The 23,041-nt window shown below is 37.3% G+C and overlaps 2 protein-coding genes across 2 annotated transcripts; one reads left to right on the forward strand and one right to left on the reverse strand.

Moving 5' to 3' along the window:
* Positions 1–6,818: 6,818 nt before the first annotated feature.
* On the forward strand, positions 6,819–8,222 carry LOC121255256 (cyclic nucleotide-gated ion channel 1-like). The gene is made up of 4 exons (XM_041155531.1): positions 6,819–6,881; positions 7,177–7,472; positions 7,796–7,907; positions 8,154–8,222. The coding sequence occupies exons 1-4, from the start codon at positions 6,819–6,821 to the stop codon at positions 8,220–8,222; spliced, it is 540 nt and encodes a 179-aa protein (XP_041011465.1).
* Positions 8,223–13,463: 5,241 nt separating this feature from the next.
* LOC121255257 lies at positions 13,464–18,501 on the reverse strand. Its single transcript, XM_041155532.1, has 2 exons — positions 18,129–18,501; positions 13,464–14,164 (listed from the first exon to the last, which is right to left on the reverse strand). The coding sequence occupies exons 1-2, from the start codon at positions 18,154–18,156 to the stop codon at positions 13,464–13,466; spliced, it is 729 nt and encodes a 242-aa protein (XP_041011466.1). The 5' UTR covers positions 18,157–18,501.
* Positions 18,502–23,041: the final 4,540 nt, after the last annotated feature.

The raw sequence follows: 23,041 nt of genomic DNA on the forward strand, positions 1-23,041 counted from the left end.
AAAAGGAAAATTTGAAAAAAAAAAAAAAAAAAAACACAAAAGAAAACCATCCAAGGGATCGGACCTGCAAATCAGGAACGATGGATCGCACCTGATTAAGAGAAATGATATTCTTCCTCTTGATTTTTGCCATCTCTAATTATTTTAAGTGGTCTTTTGTATAAGTGATTGATTAATAAAATCACTTAAAATATGTAGCATGAGTTGGTACGACTAATAATAACAAATATGAGATAAAAAGGTATGATTATTCCCTGAATTCATAACAAAAAAATGGCTTCTTTCTTCTCTGGACAGGGTTTTTTAATTTTAGCTTTCGTGAGTTTTTTGACTTTGGGTATTAAACTGGAAAAAAATCCTCACCGGTAACATTCTGGATGCCTTTTACGTTGATTACTTGATTTCACGCACACATATGCACACATGTATAAATCTACATTCTTGGCTGTTCTTAACCACAATAAAGTGATAGAAGAGATTGAAGAAAAAAGCTTCAAACAGGTTTTGGTGTAGAGCGGTGCTACTCTACCGCCCGAGTAGTACCGCTCGGTATTACGGTTAGTTGTAAAACTAGTTTTTTTATTTATTTTTCCATTCACATTTTTTAATGTATTTAAATATGTTTAAAAAATAAAAAAAAATACATCAATACATTTAAAATTACTTTCTTCATCATTCGGTAAAAAAAAAAAAAAAAAAAAACATAGAGCGGTCAAACCGAGCGGCAAGGTTTGGGCGGCATAGTAGAGTTTTCCTATGGTGTAAACAAGAAGTTTACACCATCCAATAAAATTAAAATACGTAAAGAATTTATTTTGCTTATTGTAAGTACGATTGTAGAATATTACCCTCATTCTCCACAATCATCTCTTCAGTCGTTTGTTCTCCTTTCTCATAGGTTTCTTTTCCTCTCTCTCTCTCTCATCTCCAGCTTTGTGAATCTTCCATCCAGTCAGATGGGTTAATTTTGTCTCTTTCTCCAGTGCAAGGAATCGATTTTGAGCTTGGTTAATTTCGTCTCTCTCTCCGGTACAAGGAATCGTCTCTTTTCAATACAAGGAATTGATTTCTTCTCCCTCCAGCCCATCTGTTCTTTGTTTCTCTCCAGTGCAAGAAATCGATTTTGACCAGAATATTATGAAGTTGCATATTTCTGTGGCGTCTGAATGTGAATGTTTTCAAGCATCTGATTGTGAATGTTTAAATCATTCGTTACTTTTGGGAGAGATTACAGTTTTTGTTTGGAATCTTTTGAGGTAGCACTAGGTCTGAATCTTGTATCTACCAATACATGGCGTGGTAAAATTCAACAATGGCTATCCAAGGCTTAAGCGGTGTCGCAAATCAACGTTGCGATTGGAATTCTTCCTTCATTAATAAGCTGGTTCCTATGGTTAATTGGTGGGAGAAAGGTGGATAAGTTCCTTGGTACTCAGATATACTGGAAAGAAACTAGGTTGATGGCTCGTTCGATGGTAGTATGTCTTTATCATTCTTTTAGGAAAATGAACCATATTGCAGACAGATTAACTAAATCGGGCACAAGAGGTACATGTATTTATTTAATACCAGAGACAGCCTTCCAAAAGATATTATGGGACCTATTCAAATAGATTAAAAAGATATTATAAGAGCTATTCAAATAGATTAGGTGGGTTTACAAGTTATACGACATCGATAACACTTTTTTGTTTTATTTTGTTGTACAATTTATGCTTTATTTTGTCTTGATTTGATTGTAGGTCTTGTTAGTACACACTTTTGTGTTTTGATTTGTTGGAATTCGAATTGGATTAAGTTTACCAATTTTTCTTTGTATTCTTGCAGTTCATTTTGATACTTGGGTTTAGAATTTAGGATGATATGTAACCCCCAGGTATCCAGTTGTAACCATGATTTTTCTCTGCCAGAAATGAGGGCAATTAATAAAATTGGAGTACCGTGTTCTTCAAAAAAAAAAAAAAAAGAAAAAAAAAAGAAAAGAAGAAGAAGCTAGTTCCTGTGGTTATACAGATGTAAAGCTAGAATATTGGTGGGGGTTATTCAAATTAGAGAGCAAGTGTGCTACAAGATCAAGAATTCTTTTGCTCAACTCATGCACACAAAAAAGAATAAGCCCTTCACCAAATGCTCAGATGGGGTGACTTTAGAGAAACTCGATTTAATGAATATGCTCATCTAGAAAAAGTCTATGCAAATATTGAAGTTGATGCGCTCGGCTTAGGGATTTGCTAAACTTAACGTTGATGGCAGTAGTCTTGGTAATCCAGGTCGAAGTGGAGGTGGAGGGATTCTTCGAGATGAGAATGGTCATATGATGTTTGCCTTTGTCAAGTTCTATGGTATTAATTCTAAAAATATTGCGGAGATAAGAGCCCTATCTGATGGTCTTAGTTTATGGGCTAGAATGAATATTAATCACATAGAGGTTGAAACAGATTATAAGCTAGTGGTTAATTGGTGGGAGAAATGTGGGCAAGTTCCTTGGTGTAGTCAGAGATACTGGAAAGAGGCAAGATTGATGGATCGTTTGATGGTGGTACATCTTTATCATTCTTTTAGAGAAACGAACCACGTTGCAGACAGATTAACTAAATTGGGCACTAGAGGTACAAAGTTTTTAATTAATACTAGAGACACCTTCCAAAAGACACTAGGGGAGCTATTCGAATGGATCAAGCAGGTTTACAAGTTATACGACATGGATCATACGACTTCTACTGGTTTGTTTTATTTTGTATTGTTTTGATTGTAGGTTTTGTTAGCATGTACTTTTGTGTTTTGATTTGATGTGTGTTCCTTTTGTATTATGGTTAGTGGTTTTTCTTTGTTTTTTTGCAATTCATTTTAATACATGATTTTTGATTTTAGGATTATATGTAACCCCCAGGTATCTAGTTGAAAACACGATTTTCTTCCATTATAAGTGGGGGAATTCAATATAATTGGGCTACCTTCCTCTTCTAATATATATATATATATAGTTATCTTCTTTCCACCTTTATTTTCTTGAGTTCCCATGTGGTTTTGCGTATTTTAGTTAGGAGTAATGTTACTCATCATCTCAATTTTTATCATCTTCTCACCATTTCATGATGTGACATTATATGATTTAAGACTATTTATTATATTTTACTTGTAAACCTATCATCTAATGCCACATCATAGAATGATGAAAGGATAATAAAAAAATAGATGATAAATAGATTTTTTCTTTAGTTAAACGCGCTGTCAATTAACAATTTTCTTGTGAGTCCCTTCAATCATGGTATTGTATACAAGAAAAATAAAGAAAATTTATAATCAAAATAGATTTTTTGTTTATTAGAAATATCATAACAATAAATTTAAATTGATATAATTTGTACTTAAAGTACACTGGATTTTGAATAAAATTTTATTGTAAAAAAATATAATATATGATCAAATATATCCACATTAATTTATGAACATTATTTTTTTGTTAATATCTATATATTATATATTAATTATATTTACAAGAGAATTTAAAGAAAAAAAGTTGGACTTGATGAAAGTGTTTGACGGTAGGCTTGTTACCCGCATGGTGCGGGGCGGGGGGTGCCCTTCCCCGCACCCCGCCCCGCACCATGCGGGGTTCGGGATTTTCCCCCCGCCTCCCGCCCCCGGGAGGTGGGGGCAGGGGAAAAACCCCCATCCGCCCAGCCCCTCGCCATTATGTTAAAAAAAAATTTTTTTGGTCTAAAAATATTTTTTTAGACCAAAATTATAATATATTTTAAATAATAAATTAAAATTTATAAATATAAAAAAATTTAAACTCATTAGAGTTAGATTTTGGATTGATTTGGCATCCTAGGCCAATTTTTATATAGGAGGCCAAGGCAATACAATAGTCATCCTTAAGCAATGTGGGACTTAGTAGGAAGGCAAGTCAGGTTGGGTTGATGGGGCTGGAGTGTGTTGGGTATTAGGTAAAATGGGAGTGGGCTGAGAAGTAGAGGAAGGCCCAGATGATGTTGAAGGAGTAAAGGAAGGTAGTTGTTGGGATGGACGGGCAGTCAAGGATGGGCCAAGAGATGGATTGAGTAGTAAGGCCCGATGGGTTATATTGGGTTGAGAAGTAATATGTGTGGCAGCAGTATTATGGGAAGAAAAGGGAAATGTTTGTTCGTGAAATTGAACATCCCGTGAAGTATAGGTTCGTCCAGTAGGAAGATGAAGGCAAGAGTAGCCTTTATGATCCGAACTGTACCCCATAAAAACACATGGTTTTGAACGAAAATCAAGTTTGTGACGATTGAATGGCCTTAGATTAGGCCAACACAAGCACCCAAAAGTTCTTAAAAATGTATAATCTGGAGAATTTAAAAAAAGAAGTTGATAAGGAGATTGATGATTGAGAAGTGGAGTGGGCATTCGATTTATGAGAAAAACTGCCGTAAGAAAGGCTTCGGCCCAAAATTTTTGTGGAACAGATGCATGAGCCAAAAGGGCCAATCCAGTCTCAACGATATGACGATGTCGCCTTTCAACAGTGCCATTTTGTGCATGTGAATAGGGACACGTTATGCGATGGTTGATGCCAAGATTTTGACAAATTGTTTGTATGGGCCGAAATTCTCCACCCCAATCGGTTTGGATGGAGACAATTTTGGAGGAGAAGAAATTTTGTACATATTTATGAAATGCTAAAAAAATAGAGGAAACATTTGATTTTGCTTGAAGTGGAAAAATCCAAATATATTTAGAGTAGTCGTCAACTATAGATAAATAAAAATGACAGCCATTAGAGGAGGGCACAGGCGCCGGTCCCCATACATCTAAAAATAAAAGACTAAAAGGTGTGAGTGACCGAGATGAGGTAGGAGGATGAGGTAAGGAGTGGGTTTTGGCTTGAGGGCATGTGGAACATGGAGTAAATCGAGTCTGGGAAGTAACAGGGAGATTAAATTTTTTAATGGTGAGGTTGGTTGTCCGGTGAGAGGGATGGCCAAGACGAGAGTGCCAATTTTGAGTCGAGGTTCGTTCACCTAGCATAGCTTGAGGAGAGATACTTGGAGGAGCTGAATTCTTCTGTGCCGAGACACCAGTAGGCAGTTCATAAATGCCATTTCTAACGTGGCCCTGAAGAAGAGCTACCCGGGTGTGCAAATCCTTCACAAAAAAATAATTGGAATGAAATTCAAAGAACACGGAATTATCAAGACAAAATTGACGAATAGAGAGTAGATTGCGAGTAATAGACGGAACATGTAAAAGTTTATGAAGTAAAAAATTGCCAGAAGAAGAATATAGGTGAGCTGAACCAGTGTGCTGAATGGGAAGAGTGGAGCCGTCTCCGATGCTAACTTGGTCAGACCCCTGGTATGAAGCTACATCCAAATTTAAGTTAGCAAAATCTGCAGTAAAATGGTTCGTAGCCGCTGTATCCGGAAACCAAGAGCCCGAGGTCGAGGGAGGAGAAGAAACCATAGTGGAATTTGCAGTGAAAGAACTAGGAGGTGGGGCTTGGTAACTATGATTGAACCTATAATAACAAGAAATTGCTGTGTGACCAGGTTGAAGACAAACCTGACACACTGAGCGACCATTAGAGCGATAAGATGGATTAAATTGACCACGAAAATGTCCACGGCCTCTACCACCACGAGAAAAGGAACCTCTGTTTTGTCTAGGAACAGAGTTGGGAGTTGGCTGTCTAGAAGCAGTGTTTGCCAAAAGAGAAGAGCCCGAGAGAAGCGAGTTTGTTTGATGGGCAAGTCTGGATTCATGGTTAAGAAGAAAACTGAAAACCTGATGAGTGGAAAGTGGGTCAGGTCGTGTGGTTAAAGAGGTGACAATGGATTCATAATCACTTCCAAGACCAGCAAGAAGATAAATCACAAATTTAGTAGAGGATAGGGGTTGGCCAACGGCTCCTAAGGTAGCAGCAAGAGCTGTAGCTTTATGGAAGTAAGAGGTGATGGAATCCGACCCCTTCTTCAAGGTAGCAAGCTGAAACTGTGTTTGCATTATATGGGCTGAGGATTGTGCCGAAAACATTGTATGGAGAGTGGACCAAACCTCAAATGAAGTGGAACAATTAAGCACCTGTGCAAGGATGGTATCTGACAGAGATGCGTTAATCGTGGAGACGATGAGCTGGTCTTGCAAAACCCAGTTTGTATATTCTGGATTTGGCAGGCCATCGATCGTAGAAGTTGGTTGAGGATTTGATCCATCAACATAGCCAAAGAAACGATGCCCCTTGAGGAAAGGCACTATTTGGGCCTTCCACAAGAGGTAGTTTTCAGTATTTAACTTGATTGTGATGAAATGAGTGGAGGAGTGAATATATGTGGAGTTGATGAGGGGTGAGGACGACGAATCTGATATGGGGTTAACAAGGGGAAGGGACGACGTGTTTGACGTGGGGTTGATGGGAGGTGGGGACGACGTGTTTACTACATTAGATGCGTCGAGTTCAGCCATGTATGAAAGGGTGATGAGAGACGGACGGTGGTCCTAAAGGGCTCTGGATACCATGCTAAAGTGTAGTAAAGACAAAATAGATGTTGCACTGTAAGTGCTCGACAAAAGGTGCCAGAGAATAAAGTTTTCTAACAGACTTTCTTCATATATTCATTCCTTCTTTTAATTACATCCCAAGGGTCTATTTATACAGATTTTACACACAGATGAAAAACAATCTCACGGCTCACATTTACTCATTCTGTTACAGGAGAATTCTCTAGAGCTAGACAGGTGTAGCTCTCTCATTAGTTGACTGGATATTCCTTTTCTGAAGGCTGAAGGTCTAAGAACACTTTCGTGGAGTTTGTTGCAGCAGTTTTACCATGAGCACTATTTGCCTTAATAAAGCTGCATTCAATTTCTTTCTGTACATCCTTGCCAGTCATGTAAGTCTTCTGGCCTGTTCACTTGAGCTTAAATTAATATTTTTAGTTGAGGTAAGCAAAATAAAAAAAAAAAATATTTTAATGAGTGTAATAAATCTATCTATATATATATATATATATATATAAATGAATTAATTTGCAAAATTGATCTTGTCAAGACTTTTGTTCTCTTAAACGACGGATCAAGTAGTAATTTCCTCTTTACTGCAGAATTCTCTTTCCTGCTGCTTCTTGTTTTCTCGAGGATACCTGCGCAAAATTTACTCATCTCTAAAGGGAAATGCTGGTTTTTTAGGTACTGGGTGCCCTTTGGTACTTATTTTCTATCCAACGAGAGACGGCATGCTGGTGGCACAGAGCTTGTGAAAAGCTAAAGCGATCATGTACCCCGAGTACTTTCAGTTGTCATAAGAGACCCCCCAGTTTGGGAAATTACACATTTTTAAATGATTATTGTCCTCTTGATAAAGCAACAAAGTCGCAATTTGATTTTGGAATATTTCTTGATGCCATTGAATCTGGTACCGTCGCGTCGAAAGATTTTCCCAAAAAGATGTTGCACTGTTTCTGGTGGGGACTGAAAAATTTGAGGTTTGCACGCCTGTTAAATATTAGACCCTTTGCACCTCTTATTATTAATTAGATGATGGTTCTTGTTCTATTTTTTTTAATGTTAATCATTTGAGGATTTCTTGTTCATATTTCTAATTGAGTAATGGATATAGTTATAAGTATTCATCGAATTCTCTTTAAAAAAAAATATTATAGAGTTTGTGGGACTTGCATAATATATTTATGACTGAATAAATTTCGTTTCTCTTATTAATTTAAACCTAACATTTACATCAATAGATCATTTTGCAATTCTGGTACTACTACTATCTCATACATCATGGTTGCTCCAAATTTTGCAGTTCTTTCGGTCAAAACCTTCAAACCACCAACTATTTCTGGGAAAACTGCTTTGCTGTTTTTATTTCCATCTCTGGCTTGCTCCTCTTTTTGTATTTCATTGGTAATGTGCAGGTTGGTTCAAAGCCCTTCTTTACATAATTATGTGCGCGAACTTTAGAGATAATTTCTATGTACATAGAAGAACAGTACTAGTACTACTACCTACTCCTTCGTTAAGTCCACAGATCAGTTGAACCCTCTCATATAATTCTGCACTTTTTTAAATCAGAAATTTTTAAAGAGCCAATTTCATGCCACGTATACCGGTCAGCATGTACTTGATCTATCTACATCATGATATTATTATATGTGTGGCAGACATATATTCAGTTGACAACCGCAAGGACAGAGGAAGTTATACAGAAGATGAAAATCAAAGAGATATAGAGTTGTGGATATCAAGGAACAACTTCGGTGATGATATTAAACCACATATCATGCCCAACATACAACGGGTATTGGAACAAAATATAGATGTCGATGTAAAAATATACGAAAATACATGCTAGAAATCAAAATCTAAAACAGCAATGCCGAAAACAAAAATGGTGAAAATATACCTGCGGAAGCCATGTTTGCAGAATGCATATAGGTAGATCTTCTCCTCCTTGCTCCTCACAAATTATCAGCTATCAATGGGGCAAGCCAATGGACATATGGAGAGGAGGAGGGACCTAGCCTCTTATAAAAGAAAACTAATGGAGTCCACCCATTAAAGACTCAAATTAATATGGGTCTATAAAAATTCCATAATCAAGACCCTTGATTTTCCAGGCTTACATACGTAATTATACCACAATATAAATAGGATATAATCCTATATTACTAAGGTGCAACAAACCCCAAATGATCACTCAACTTAGTGGGTTAAAACAAAATATCATTGTGAGCTATATATATGTCTAACCCGTTTTATAAAATGTGCAATCAAATGAAGCTTTGATCAATCGATTATGAAATACGATTTTCTTGCCCAAAATTGGTTTCGAAAATTAAAACAAAAATATAAATGGTGAAACCATAACAGTAAAGTTGCGGAAGCAATGAAGAGAAAATAAAAACCCAACCAGATTGAAGATTTACGGCAAATAAATCCTACACATTTCATTTTGAGCGATCGATTTGCATAAAGAAAATAAAACCGAAAACAGAACAACAAAAACTGCATCATCGCATTCTTAACGAGAGATTCTAATTCTAGCATGGAGGCTCTGATACCAAATGTAAAAATACACGAAAATACATGCTAGAAATCAAAATCTAAAACAGCAATGCTGAAAACGAAAATGGTGAAAATATACCTGCGAAAGCCATGTTTGCAGAATGCATATAGGTAGATCTTCTCCTCCTTGCTCCTCACAAATTATCAGTTATCAATGGGGCAAGCCAATGGACATATGGAGAGGAGGAGGGACCTAGCCTCTTATAAAAGAAAACTAATGGAGTCCACCCATTAAAGACTCAAATTAATATGGGTCTATAAAAATTTCATAATCAAGACCTTTGATTTTCCAGGCCTACATACGTAATTATACCACAATATAAATAGGATATAATCCTATATTACTAAGGTGCAACAAACCCCAAATGATCACTCAACTTAGTGGGTTAAAACAAAATATCATTGTGAGCTATATATATGTCTAACCCGTTTTATAAAATGTGCAATCAAATGAAGCCCATATTTAAAATATTCTAACATTCTCCCACTTGGGCAAATATTGATTGCTATAAAATAAAACTTGTTTGAAAAATGACTCTCGGGTTAGACTACATAGGTGGCCACACAAATACATAGCTCAAATGATAGCACCTTAGAAAACATGATCCGGTCCAACAAGAATATCAACATCAAACATGGAAATCGTTACACCACTTAAACGATGTAAGACTACTCCACAGCTACAAATGCTAATATCCTTATCGACATGGATCCCCATCCTCCGACCAATGTGGTAGTATGTAGTATGAACTTAGCACCAATGTGATCAAAAACTGTGCTAATTCATATCAGTCCTCATAATGCTTCAAAATGAAGCCATATGTCTCTAAAAGAGACTCATCTTATGTCTTTTGCCCATATATCTCGAGATCATAATGATATTATAATAAAAGACATAAGCCAAATGCATGCTCAAAAATTAGTATATGAATAGGGGAGATTTATTTTTATTGGAAAAGGGCTGCACCCTAAAACAAATGGGTTGCCTACGTACCCTGTAAAGGGATCAAGCCAAAACGTAGTTCCTTTTACATAAGTAACTCCCACTAACCAAAAACATCAAAAGTTTCCACAATACCCATATTAGTAACATGTGTTTTAAAAACTTTAGGAGCGAGTCCCTTAGTCAAAGGATCTGCAATCATCGTCGCTGTATTAATTTGCTCTATCTTTGTCTGCCCTTCTTTAACTCTATCTCTGACCACCAAATACTTGATGTCAATGTGCTTGGATCCACTAGAACTTTTATTATTCTTTGAAAAGAATACCGCTGCACTATTATCACAATAAATAGTAATTGGCCTTGAGATGGAATCAACAACTTTCAGTTCAGAAATAAAGTTCCTTAACCAAACAGCTTGGATAGTAGCTCCATAACACGCCACAAATTCAGCTTGCATAGTAGAAGATGCCACCAGAGTTTGCTTAACACTCTTCCAAGAAATAGCACCCCCAGCAAGCATAAAAACATAACCTGAGGTTGATTTCAAATCATCTTGACATCCAGCAAAATCAGAATCTGAGTAGCCTACCACCTCAAAGTGATTTGAACGCTGGAATGTGAGCATGTAACCTTCAGTTTTCTTCAAGTATCTCATAACTTTCTTAGCTGCTTTCCAATGCTCTTGCCCTGGATTCGACTGAAACCTGCTAAGAACACTAACTGCATAGGCAATATCTGGTCTAGTGCAAACTTGAGCATACATCAAACTCCCCACAGCACTAGCATATGATATGTTCTTTACAGATTCCCTTTCAAGTTCATTTCTGGGACATTGAGTTTTGTTAAACTTATCTCCTTTTATGATGGGTACATCACCAGGTGCACAATTATGCATTTCAAATCTTTGCAGTACACGTCGTATATAAGCTTTCTGAGAAAGTCCCAACAAACCACGAGCTCTATCACGACATATTTCAATGCCAAGCACAAAAGAAGCTTCTCCCAGATCTTTCATCTCAAAATTAGCAGATAACATTTTCTTTGTTTCATGAAGTAATCCCAAGTCACTGCTGGCAAGCAAAATGTCATCTACGTACAGAATAAGAAAAATAAAGTTTCTCCCACTGGTCTTGCAATATATACACTGGTCCACTGCATTTTCAACAAAACCAAGTGAAGTTACAACCTCATCAAACTTTAAATACCACTGTCGAGATGCTTGCTTCAGGCCATATAAGGATTTATTTAACTTACAAACCAAGTTCTCTTTTCCCTTCTCAACAAAACCTTCAGGCTGTCTCATATAAACTTCTTCATAAAGATCTCCATTCAAAAATGTTGTCTTTACATCCATCTGATGAAGCTCCAAATCATAGTGTGCCACAAGTGCCAGGATAATTCTAAAAGAATCTTTAGATGAAACTGGTGAAAATGTTTCATTATAGTCAATGCCTTCCCACTGAGTGAACCCTTTTGCAACTAATCTTGCCTTCTTTCGTTCAACATTCCCTTTCGAGTCTAATTTACTTTTAAAAATCCATTTGTTGTCAATGGCTTTAGCATCTGGAGGAAGTTCAACAAGTTCCCAAACTCTATTCTTTTCCATAGAATTCATTTCATCTTCCATAGCACTAAACCACTTATCTGACTCAAGACATGTCAAGGCTTGCTTAAAAGTAACAGGATCAACTACATGTCCAATATTAAAATCACTTTCTAACAAATAAACAATGTAATCATTAGGCAATGCAGACCTTCTTTCTCTTTGAGATCTTCTGACTTGTGGCTCAGAAAATAACTCTACTATTGTTGGAATTTCTTCTTGTTGTTCAGGTTCTTCACTAACAATCTCAATTGGCAGAGAAACAGCTCTTTCCTGTACAACGGGAACTGGAACAACAACTAGATTAGGATCAGCAAATAACTCCTTCAATACAGAACTCCCACTGACACCAACATTATTTTCCAAAAATTTTGCAGTAATGGACTCAACAATTCTGGTGCCACGATTAGGACAATAGAACTTATATCCTTTTGATCTATCTGGGTACCCAATAAAATAACAATTTGGGTCTAGTTTCTTTTCAAGCGGATTATAAATCCTAATCTCAGCTGGACACCCCCAAACTCTGAAATGAGCCAAACTTGGCTTACGGCCTGTCCACAATTCAAAAGGAGTTTTTGAAACAGCTTTACTAGGAACCCTGTTTAAAATATACATAGCAGTTTTCAAAGCTTCACCCCATAGATATTCTGGCAAATTTGTTCTGCTCATCATACTCCTAACCATGTCCTTTAGAGTTCGATTTCGTCTTTCAGAGACACCATTCTGCTCAGGTGTTCCTGGCATGGTGTATTGAGGCACTATTCCACACCCTTGTAAAAATTTTGCAAAATCGCCCATATTTTGACCAGACTCATCATATTTCCCATAATACTCACCGCCTCGATCAGATCTTACAACTTTAATACTTTTCCCACATTGATTTTCTACTTCCATTTTGAATATCTTAAATTTCTCAAGAGCTAGAGATTTATCATTAATCAGGTAAACATATCCATAGCGTGAGAAATCATCAATAAAAGTTATGAAGTACTTATTCCCACATATGGTAGAAGATAAAGGTCCACTAATGTCGGTATGTATTAAGTCCAAAATACCGTCACTCCTAGTAGAACCCTTTCTTGTGGATTTAGTCAACTTTCCTCTTATACAGTCCACACATGTGTTAAAATCTGAAAAATCAAGAGAGGGAAGTATCTCAACTTTTACCAATCTCTCCATTCTTTCTTTTGAAATATGTCCTAATCTCTTATGCCACAACATAGAAGATGATTCACGGATTAAAGACCTTTTCTTCGCTACATTAGTAACACAAGAAACTTCACCAAAAGAAGCCAAAGACATTCTATATAAACCATCACACAAAAGACCATTTCCAACCAAACGAGAATCATAGAACAATTCAACTTTTCCATTGCTAAACTTCAAAGAAAAACCAGATTCATCAAGTTTTGATATAGAAATCAAATTCCGTCTCATTGACGGTACATAAAATGTTTTCTCCAAAACAAGAGAAAAACCAGACTCCAAAGATAACTTTACTACTCCTATAAACTCGACCTTCACTTGAACTCCATTCCCAACACATAAGCTCACTTCATTCTCACTTGGCCTCTGTTTGCTTACGAACCCCTGCAAGGAATTCGCAATATGAATACTTGCACCTGAGTCTATCCACCAAGAATTTAAAGGCACATCTACTAAAGAAGACTCAAAACAAACTAAGGCCAAGGAGGTACCTGCCGAGTTCTTCTTCTTCTTCTCCAACCAAGTTTTAAATTTAAAACAATCATTTTGCCAATGACCCTTCCTCTTACAAAACTTACATTGATCATTTTTCTTCATAGTTTCTTTAGGACCACCAGAAGTCTGACCTTCAAACCTTTTACTGTGCTGATTTCAATGTGACTTATTTCCCTTATGGAACTTGGACTTATGATTATGAAAGGACCCCTTGTTTTGTTGTGGCTGAAAAGCTAATTGCACAGTTTCAACAGTCTCACGACGCATCCTACACTCCTCTTGGGCACATACTACTATCAAATCATTTAAATCCCATTTATCTCGCTGAGCATTGTAAGCTACCTTTAGCTTATTAAATTGGCTAGGAAGACTATTAAGAACATGATAAACAAGAAAAGGCTCAGCAATGGGAATTTTGAAGGCTTCTAGCTTAGAGGATATATGTATCATTTTCATAATGTACTCCCTAACTCCACTAGAACCATCATATTTCATACTCATCAGTCTATCCATCAGGTCTCCAGTTTCAGCTTTATCGGATTCAACAAACTTTTGTCCTATGGCACCCAAAAATTTCTTAGCACTATCATTGTCAGGAATAGCTCCCATAATGGAATCTGATATAGAACGTTTGATGATCTTTAAACAAAGTCTGTTTGCTCTATCCCACTTTTGATATTCAGCCACATATTCAGCAGTGCTCTTATCAGTAGGTTTTGAAAGTTCGTCTTCCAGGGCAAAATCCAATCCTAAAAGACCAAGAGCAATTTCTACGTCTCGTTTCCATCTCACATAATTATTCCCAGTCAAAGTTTCAATAGCAGATAATTGACTTGAAATAGAGGAGGCACTCAAAACTGTGGAAACATGAAATAGTACATTTCATTTAATTATCATCCAAATAGATAGCATGCAGTCAATAGATGATATCAAATCTTTCTAATTAATATGAGCTATTAATTAGACAATCCATAATTAAGCTCGGAACCATATGAGCTTCATTACGGTAAGAGCCTTGGTGCATCATTGTAAAGTCACATTTGGGCTGACTAAACAACATGCTATAAGGTACTCTTAAAACATATCACAAAACTAATTAATAAAATCACATCAGTTTCAAAATACCATCACCTTTAGGCAGAAGGAAATTTCTAGACTAATGTAATCTCATTAACTAATTTACACCATTTTCTAAAATGTCACACACAATAACACCTTTGGGCAAGATATTATGTGCAATAAATTAGGAAAAACAAAGATATCCTTTTTTTTTTTAAATATCAATGAGTGTGCCACTTTGGCGGCTACCACCCACGAATATTTAAAAAATTTTATTTAAAGGAAAAATAAGGATAATCTGAATGCCCATGAATTACAATCACAAAATGATAATAATAATCATCAACTTGATACAATCAAAGTTAGAATTCAAATGTGATTGTGATACTAAAACAGTGTGAATAGATCAAACATATAAGACAATAGATATGTCTAAAATTAAATATGAATTTTGAAAGCATATATATACAAAATACTTATAACAAGTCACAAAATTAACATGCATCTAAAACATGTTGAGAGAGAGAGTACACATATGCACAGATCATATAAGATACTGACTATTCACCACAAAAAAATTATAATATTCAGTACACTGTAGCCCACAGAAAAATGTGTAAATAATATTCAAAAATATAAAACAGTGTCTTATGATGTTACAAAAAATTTTCAAAAAATATATATAGATATACTAGGGCGAGTACATAAATACTGGAAAAAGAAAACCAGAAAAAACATTGTTCACTGTGCTACACGCGCCGCACGCGCCGACTGCTGCGCGTGGGAAACGTTCTGGCTGGAGGTGAATTCATCTTCAACCTCCAGCCGGGTCTGCAAGCGGGTCGCGGGTCTGAAAATCGGGTCTACGGGTTTTTAAACGGATTTTCTCAATTTCTTGCAATTCTTTGATCAAAAACTAAAATTAATTTAGGGGAAACAATATATAGTGCCCGAAAAACACATATATGATGTTTTAAAACAATGGGTATCTATATTTAAGGAAGATTAATCAAATTTTGAAATGGGTATTAACCCTAGTTTTGTAAAAACTCAAAACCAAAACTAAGCATCGATTAAACACATCTAAAACAAGTAAATTGTGGCGCCCCCAATCCCCCTTATATAAATACACAGGGATCGAGACGCCAGGATGGTGACAACACGGTCACACATCCCAACGAAGTGCCAGTGTGTGTACATGCAACAGTGTACAAATAAAATAACGCAGCGGATAGTCAAATAAGTACCAGAATTTAAATACAAATATTTAACACAATTTATCTTTAAAAAAATAAATATACAGTCATCCCAAATATAATACAAAAGGTAAATACATAAACTGATAAAAACACATAACTCACTAAACAGGAGCAATCCCAGATCACTCCTCCAACGGAGCCAAGCTAAGGCTCGTCATCATCATCTGCATCAAAATCTGCGATACCATAAAATGGTACCACAGGTAAGTATAAACCAAATAACTCTCGGGATAAAAATACATTAATGCAACCAACAATATAGCAAAATACATTTAGCCATAAAATATCATTTTTTTCCCAGAAAAATGATTATTTCCAACACACGCCAAAAATCCCATTTTGGCCCAAAATAACCGTAAAACATTTTCTCATAAAATGATTTACACAAACAATCCATTTATCGGACACTGTAGGCGGGAATCGCAGGCGGGACTCTACCACCGTCCCTGCTTACCACCATCCCTACTGCGTGCACCGTAGGCGGGAATCACAGGCAGGACACAACCACCATCCCTGCTTACCACCATCCCTATCGCGTGCACCGTAGGCGGGAATCACAGGCGGGACTCTACCACCATCCCTGCTTACCACCATCCCTACAGTTCCTTTACACACAATAAATACTAAACAGAGCACTGTAGGCGGGAATCACAGGCGGGACACAACCACCATCCCTGCTTACCACCATCCCTACAGTCTCTTTTCCTTTTACTCACATGAAAATCCAAATCCAATAAATACATGAACATGTATGCAATACACGAAAACCCAGTTTTCTTTACAAACATGATCATGCATGCAATATGCGATGTACGTGAACAAGTCATAACCAACAACCACAATTCACAATGCAAACAAACACAACTCCGTCCACAATCCATCCGACCCCCGAAACTCCTCGGACTCAGTCCGGCAAAACAAACCAATTCACAGATAATATGTGTTAGTGCAAAAATATATTTAAATCACGAAAGTTCTTTAAGGAAAATACTTACAGTGCAATATAATAATTTCCGGAGGATCTCGAAGTTGCAAGTGGTGATTTCTGAGCAACACCACAGTGTAAAATACACTGTGGCCGTGGGTCACAGATACCCACTTTTCAACGAGGACAAACGAAGACCCAAGATTGATAGGGTAGGGCCTAGGGAGGTCGGTGAAGCCAATGGTGGTGGTGGTTTGCCGTGGGTGGCGGCGGAATGGGCGGTAGAAGACCAAAATGCCCAAATCGGAAATGTAGTTGGTGGAGCTTCACCGGTGACGGATCGGAGGTGGGGTTGGGTCCAATGGGTTGCCAAGAGGTCGGGGATGAAGTGGTAGGAAGATGGTGGCCAATGGTGGTGCGACGGCGGCGCAACGGCGGAAAGAGTGCCGCGGCTTCGAAGAGCTACTGGTGGTTAACGGCGGCACGGATGGAGGTGAGGTTGGTGGGGTGAGGTCGCCGGCGGCAGGGGAAGCTAATGGGCTGGGCGGTGAGGGCCACCGCCGGCTCACGGCGGCGCTGGCGTGAAGGTGGCCCGCGGCTTCGTGGGGGGCGTGTGGGCTACCGGCGGCGAGGTAGGGGCTGAGATTTGGGAGGTGAGGTCGCCGGAGGGAGGGGGAGCTGGTCGGCTGGGCGGTGTCGCGCACGGCGGCGCGACGGCGGCGCTGGGAGGAGACGATGGAAACGGGCGGAGGAGAGGAGAGAGAGAGATCGCGCGGGAAGGAGAGGAAATAAGGAAGAAAAAGAAAAGAAAGAAAAGAAAAAGGAAGGAAAGAAAAATGGAGGGAAAAGAAATGAGGTCCAATCCTCATAACTTGGGTCACAAAAAAAATCCAACGGAGACGATTTTAAAACCACAAGTTAAATAAAATAATTTAAACGTAATGGTAAAGTCACATTGAAATAATTAAATCCCACGGTAATTAATTTAAATATTAAAAGCAATTTAAATGCATAACAATAAATAAATATTTGGAAAGCACATAAAAAAATAATTTTCACCAAATTAAAATCATAGAAATAAACTTACTAAAAATCCAACCAATTTTAAAATAAGAGGATAAATTTTTGAACAATAAAAATAATCCTTCAGTAAAAATACACTGAAATACGGGGTGTTACATAAATAGCATTCTAAAAAACCGATCTTGATATGAGTTTGATCAATCGATTATGAAATACGATTTTCTTGCCCAAAATTGGTTTCGAAAATTAAAACAAAAATATAAATGGTGAAACCATAACAGTAAAGTTGCGGAAGCAATGAAGAGAAAATAAAAACCCAACCAGATTGAAGATTTACGGCAAATAAATCCTACACATTTCATTTTGAGCGATCGATTTGCATAAAGAAAATAAAACCGAAAACAGAACAACAAAAACTGCATCATCGCATTCTTAACGAGAGATTCTAATTCTAGCATGGAGTCTCTGATACCAAATGTAAAAATACACGAAAATACATGCTAGAAATCAAAATCTAAAACAGCAATGCTGAAAACGAAAATGGTGAAAATATACCTGCGGAAGCCATGTTTGCAGAATGCATATAGGTAGATCTTCTCCTCCTTGCTCCTCACAAATTATCAGCTATCAATGGGGCAAGCCAATGGACATATGGAGAGGAGGAGGGACCTAACCTCTTATAAAAGAAAACTAATGGAGTCCACCCATTAAAGACTCAAATTAATATGGGTCTATAAAAATTTCATAATCAAGACCCTTGATTTTTCAGGCCTACATACGTAATTATACCACAATATAAATAGGATATAATCCTATATTACTAAGGTGCAACAAACCCCAAATGATCACTCAACTTAGTGGGTTAAAACAAAATATCATTGTGAGCTATATATATGTCTAACCCGTTTTATAAAATGTGCAATCAAATGAAGCCCATATTTAAAATATTCTAACAGTCGATCCCCAAAATCCGCTACCTCATCTTCCCATTGAAATAAGAAAGGATATTAAGCGCCATCTTTGCTTGCCCATGCTAAAGAAAGTGAGTGCTTTTCTTAATTAGTTCATTCTCCGGCCTCTTCTTTTGGACACAGTAAAAAGCTGCTTTTTACGAATTTGCTTTGGAGGAAATGTGAAAAAATATTATCAAAATTAAGTTGAGAACATCGTGTAGAATAGTAAGTACTATGTGCAATTGGACAAGCAATGATCTGTTTTCGCACTTCACCCTCCACGCATGACAGATGATGCAAGGCACAAAGATCAAGGCCTTGATCCTTGACATGCTATATATGGATGAGTAGTTCTGTAGCTAATAACTTGAGTTTCCATGCCGTTTTTACATCTTGACTTTGTTCTCATGATCATTCATCGATCTCGATTGGTTTTAGGTGCCAATGTTGCAGACAAGTGAAAAACACATGTTGCAATCCATCTGCGACAGTCTCAAGCCAGTGTACCACAACGAGCGCACCTATATTGTTCGTGAAGGTGAACCCCTTGATACGATGCTCTTCGTCACGCAAGGCATTATTTGGAACTTCACAACCAGTCGTAGGGTTGATGAAACTTTCTTAAGCGGAGAGTGTATTGAAAGAGGTAATTTCTATGGAGAAGAACTTCTAGCTTGGGGGTTCAGAGGCTCCCCCGAACCCAACCTTTCGGACCTTCCAGTCTCCACCAAAACTGTCAAAACCCATACAAAAGTAGAAGGTTTTGTTCTAACGGCCAACGACTTGAACACTCTGATTTCCAGGAGGCCGATTGAAGCAGCTTTTGCTTTAGAAGCTGCTTGGCGGCGCTTTAATGGAAAGAAGAATGGTGAATCAATGTCCACCAATTTTGCAAGGAGGCGGCCAAAACCTGGCTGTCATGCTCATGCTTCAAGACGACTTAAACACCTAGAACCCAATGTTATTCGTGGGCGAGAATTTGAGACCATATAATGATAGTTAACTAATTAAAAGGTTTGGCTAATGGCAATCAACCAGGTAGCTAGGTATATATAGCTTTTGTCTTGCGTTTCTATTCCAACTTATAAACAATTACAATTATATGAACAATTACATGATTCTGTCATTTTCTGTACATATCAATTAGGGCCAGAGCAAAACAAGGTACGTCTGGAGTCTTCCGCCCCAACATTACAAATTTGATTGGCCATTAAAAAGCAGCTCGATCTTAATGGAAAATTCAGCTTGCATCCAATTTTAGCAATCACAAAACAACTGTACCCTTCCATTTATTTTTTGTTTAATTCACTACAACAAAAATAAGATTTTGGGACCATTTTTTTTTTTGGGACAAAATGAAAATCGTCCCAAAAAGTCTAAAAAAAAACAAAAAAAAAAAAAAAGGGTTCCAAAAAATGAGTTGTAGGGACCCTAAAATACAACCAAAGGCTTTAACTTCGAACAATATATGTAGGGATGAGAAATTTTGTCCCTAATAAAATAACCATTCGAACGTTTACTAAAACATCAAAATAAAATAAAATAAACATTCGAACGGATAGTATATATGGTCAAACGAAAATTTGGCACTTTAAGTGATTAAATTTAACAGAACATTGGCTTACCGTTCGAACAACATACAACAACGTTCGAATGTCAATGTTAATTAATGTTTGAACGGATATTATATATGATCGAACGGAAAATTGGTGGGTTAAGTCACTAAATTTAGCGGGACATTGACTTACCGTTCAAACAAATTACTATACCATTCGAATGAATAGGTTAATCAATGTTCGAACGTAAAATAAAGATTTCGAATGTAAATTTATTGCAGAAATATCTGGCAGGAATTAAGAAACATTTGAATGGTTATACATTTCATTCGAAAGAAGACAAAATTTTTACAACTTTTGATACCAATATAACCTTACTTAATTATGGAGAAATATTTCATTTATAAAAAAATTAACAATTAAACAATATATTTAATAGAAATCAATAATTAATTTAAAAAAGAAAAAGACCATTCATAATCAAATTAATTTTATAAAATACAAAATATTGTCTATACAAAAAAAAAAATGCAAATAAAAGATATAAACTACTGTTGACCCAACTCTCTAACCGCATCCTCGACTGCAGTTAGGCATATCTTTAATTGTATTAGCTAAGTACCAATCGTGACTTGAGTCACAGAAATGACATTATTCTATGTACGTAAGTAAGATATGCTAGTATTTATCTTTGTACGAAAGTAAAAAATAGCACTCTATATGAATCTTCGTATATACTGCATCAATCACTTCTGAAATCTGTGTGCGGATCTTTGCACGAACTACATTTTTTATCTCCTTACAAGTAGTGGCCTTACGTATTGAAAGAGGTCATTTCTACGGAGAACTTCAAGATTGTGGGTTAGAGTCTCCCCGACACCCAACCTTTCAGACCTCCCAGTCTCCACCGAAACTATCAAAACCCATACAAAAATATAAGGTTCTGTTCTAATGGCCAACAACTTGAAGACTCTAATTTCCAGGAGGCCGACTGAAGCAGCTTCAGCTTTCCAAGCTGCTTGGCGGCGCTTTAATGGAAGGAAGAATAGTGAATTAATGTCCAATACCACTTTTGCAAGGAGGCCAAAAACTAGCTATCATGATTTTCGTGCTTCAAGACTATTTAAAGGCCTAGAACCCAACATTGTTTGTGGGCGAGAATTTGGGACCATATAATGACAGTAACTAAAAGGTTTGGCTAATGGCAATCAACCTGAATGTAGCTTTCGTGTTGTGTTTCTATTCCAACGTATAAACAATATTTACAATTGTATGACCAATTAAATGATTCTGTGTTCTGTACATATCAAGGGCCAGAGCAAAATAATCTCTTCGAACAAAGTACGTCTGGACTTGGCATTATAAATAGATACTCGCTTAATCAATTTAAGGACGTCCGCCCCAACATTACAAATTTGATTGGCCATTAGGTTTGTCTGGGTGATGAGCTCATCTCAATCTATCTCTTACCAATCATTAATGAGATTTATTATTTTTTCAACTTTCCATAAAAAGTTAAACATACTCAACCGAATTCATACATTAAACACATTTTTAACGTTGTGTTTTGCACACATTTAGACCAAGCTCCGACAATTCAAATATTCAAAAATAGGCATTGCACAAGGTAGAAAATACTGCGGATTTGAGAGAGTTGCCTTGGGGCTAGGTAACCACTGATACCAAAATTAGTAAATATATTTGGAGTTTAGCAGATAAGTAAGAAAGTTTAGGAATTCAAGAGATATTGTATCTGAGATATGCTTTTATACTACAAGCATGAGGAGAAAACAGTGCCTACTACCATGATGTCCATGTTCCCCGTACTGTTCATTGTGTCAGAGTTTTTAAGTGCGGCGTGGCTCTCGACATTGTCATTGATGTGGCGTGACTTTACAACGACGTCATTTAATGTAAAGTGTTGTTCGGGTGGTGGAGCCATTATTGCGGCATGGTTATCCGACCTCCTTCTCTCAATCTATCTCCCTTCTGGTCCGTTTATCCTATTTCTGCCAGTAGATCAATGGCTCCCCGTATATCACGCCTGCTATGTGGGCGAACACTCGAGGCCTGGACACTACTCTAGGGGGCTTCAGATCGACGAGTCACATCCTTTGCCGCACCATCCCTCCTGCAGGTTGTGTGCAGAGGAGATTTCCGGGGCTAGTAACTCCGGGCCGGGCTTTTGGTCTTACTTTCTTTTACTTTATGGGCCTCTTGGGCTTAGAAGGGGAAAATTCCCCTACACACATTTCTTGGCTAGGCGCAAAGAGGGGTAAGATGTTCTTATTTGAAAGAGTGAAAATGATGGTAATTTTAATACTAAAAGTGATTGGGACTATATTAGGGTTCACACGCCTTCTTTACCTTGGACTCAAAGGATTTGGCATGCTAGCCTCCCTAAGAAAATCTCCATTATATGTGGAAATCTACTAATAACTATTTAAGTGTGCATTAGAAGATTAAAATGACTGGCATTTCTATGGTCTCTAAATGTAATTGTTGCCCTGTGGGTCATCTTGAGGATCTTAATCACATTCTTTGTACGAGTGATTTTGCTAGACAAATATAGTGTTTGGCAGCGGTTCAATTAGGTGTGCATATGAGTCTTTTCTGCACCTGGTAGGAGCAAGATAATTTCTGGTTTCTTCGTGATGGGCATCCCTCTCAAATTCAAACTGTCTTTCGTCTCCTCCCATCTGTTGTTTCTTGGAAGCTATGAGATAAACGTTGCAAAGCCCAGTATGAGGGTAAGGTTGATACGGTTGAGTCGGTTTGGCTGTTATTAAATTCTGGATCCGTCGTGTTATGCAAGTGTCTATGAAATATTTGAGGCTCCCTAAGCAAGATGTTGTTATTTTAAAGAGGTTGGATATTCCAATGTTAACTCCTAAAGCTAAGAAGGTTACTCTAGTGAAGTGGACTCGACCTCAGCAGAATTGGGTGAACCTTAATATTG

This window comes from Juglans microcarpa x Juglans regia, chromosome 3D (genome assembly GCF_004785595.1).
Source record: "Juglans microcarpa x Juglans regia isolate MS1-56 chromosome 3D, Jm3101_v1.0, whole genome shotgun sequence".
NCBI lineage: Eukaryota > Viridiplantae > Streptophyta > Magnoliopsida > Fagales > Juglandaceae > Juglans > Juglans microcarpa x Juglans regia.

Bases quoted from the DNA above. Each gene is read 5' to 3' on its own strand.
- LOC121255256 (XM_041155531.1), top strand. From the start codon at position 6,819: ATGAGCACTATTTGCCTTAATAAAGCTGCATTCAATTTCTTTCTGTAC. The intron at 6,882-7,176 runs GTAAGTCTTCTG...CTGGTTTTTTAG, and splicing joins TGTACATCCTTGCCAGTCAT to GTACTGGGTGCCCTTTGGTA. The intron at 7,908-8,153 runs GTTGGTTCAAAG...TATGTGTGGCAG, and splicing joins ATTTCATTGGTAATGTGCAG to ACATATATTCAGTTGACAAC.
- LOC121255257 (XM_041155532.1), bottom strand. From the start codon at position 18,156: ATGCATTCTGCAAACATGGCTTCCGCAG. The intron at 14,165-18,128 runs GTATATTTTCAC...ATGTTTCCACAG, and splicing joins TGCAAACATGGCTTCCGCAG to TTTTGAGTGCCTCCTCTATT.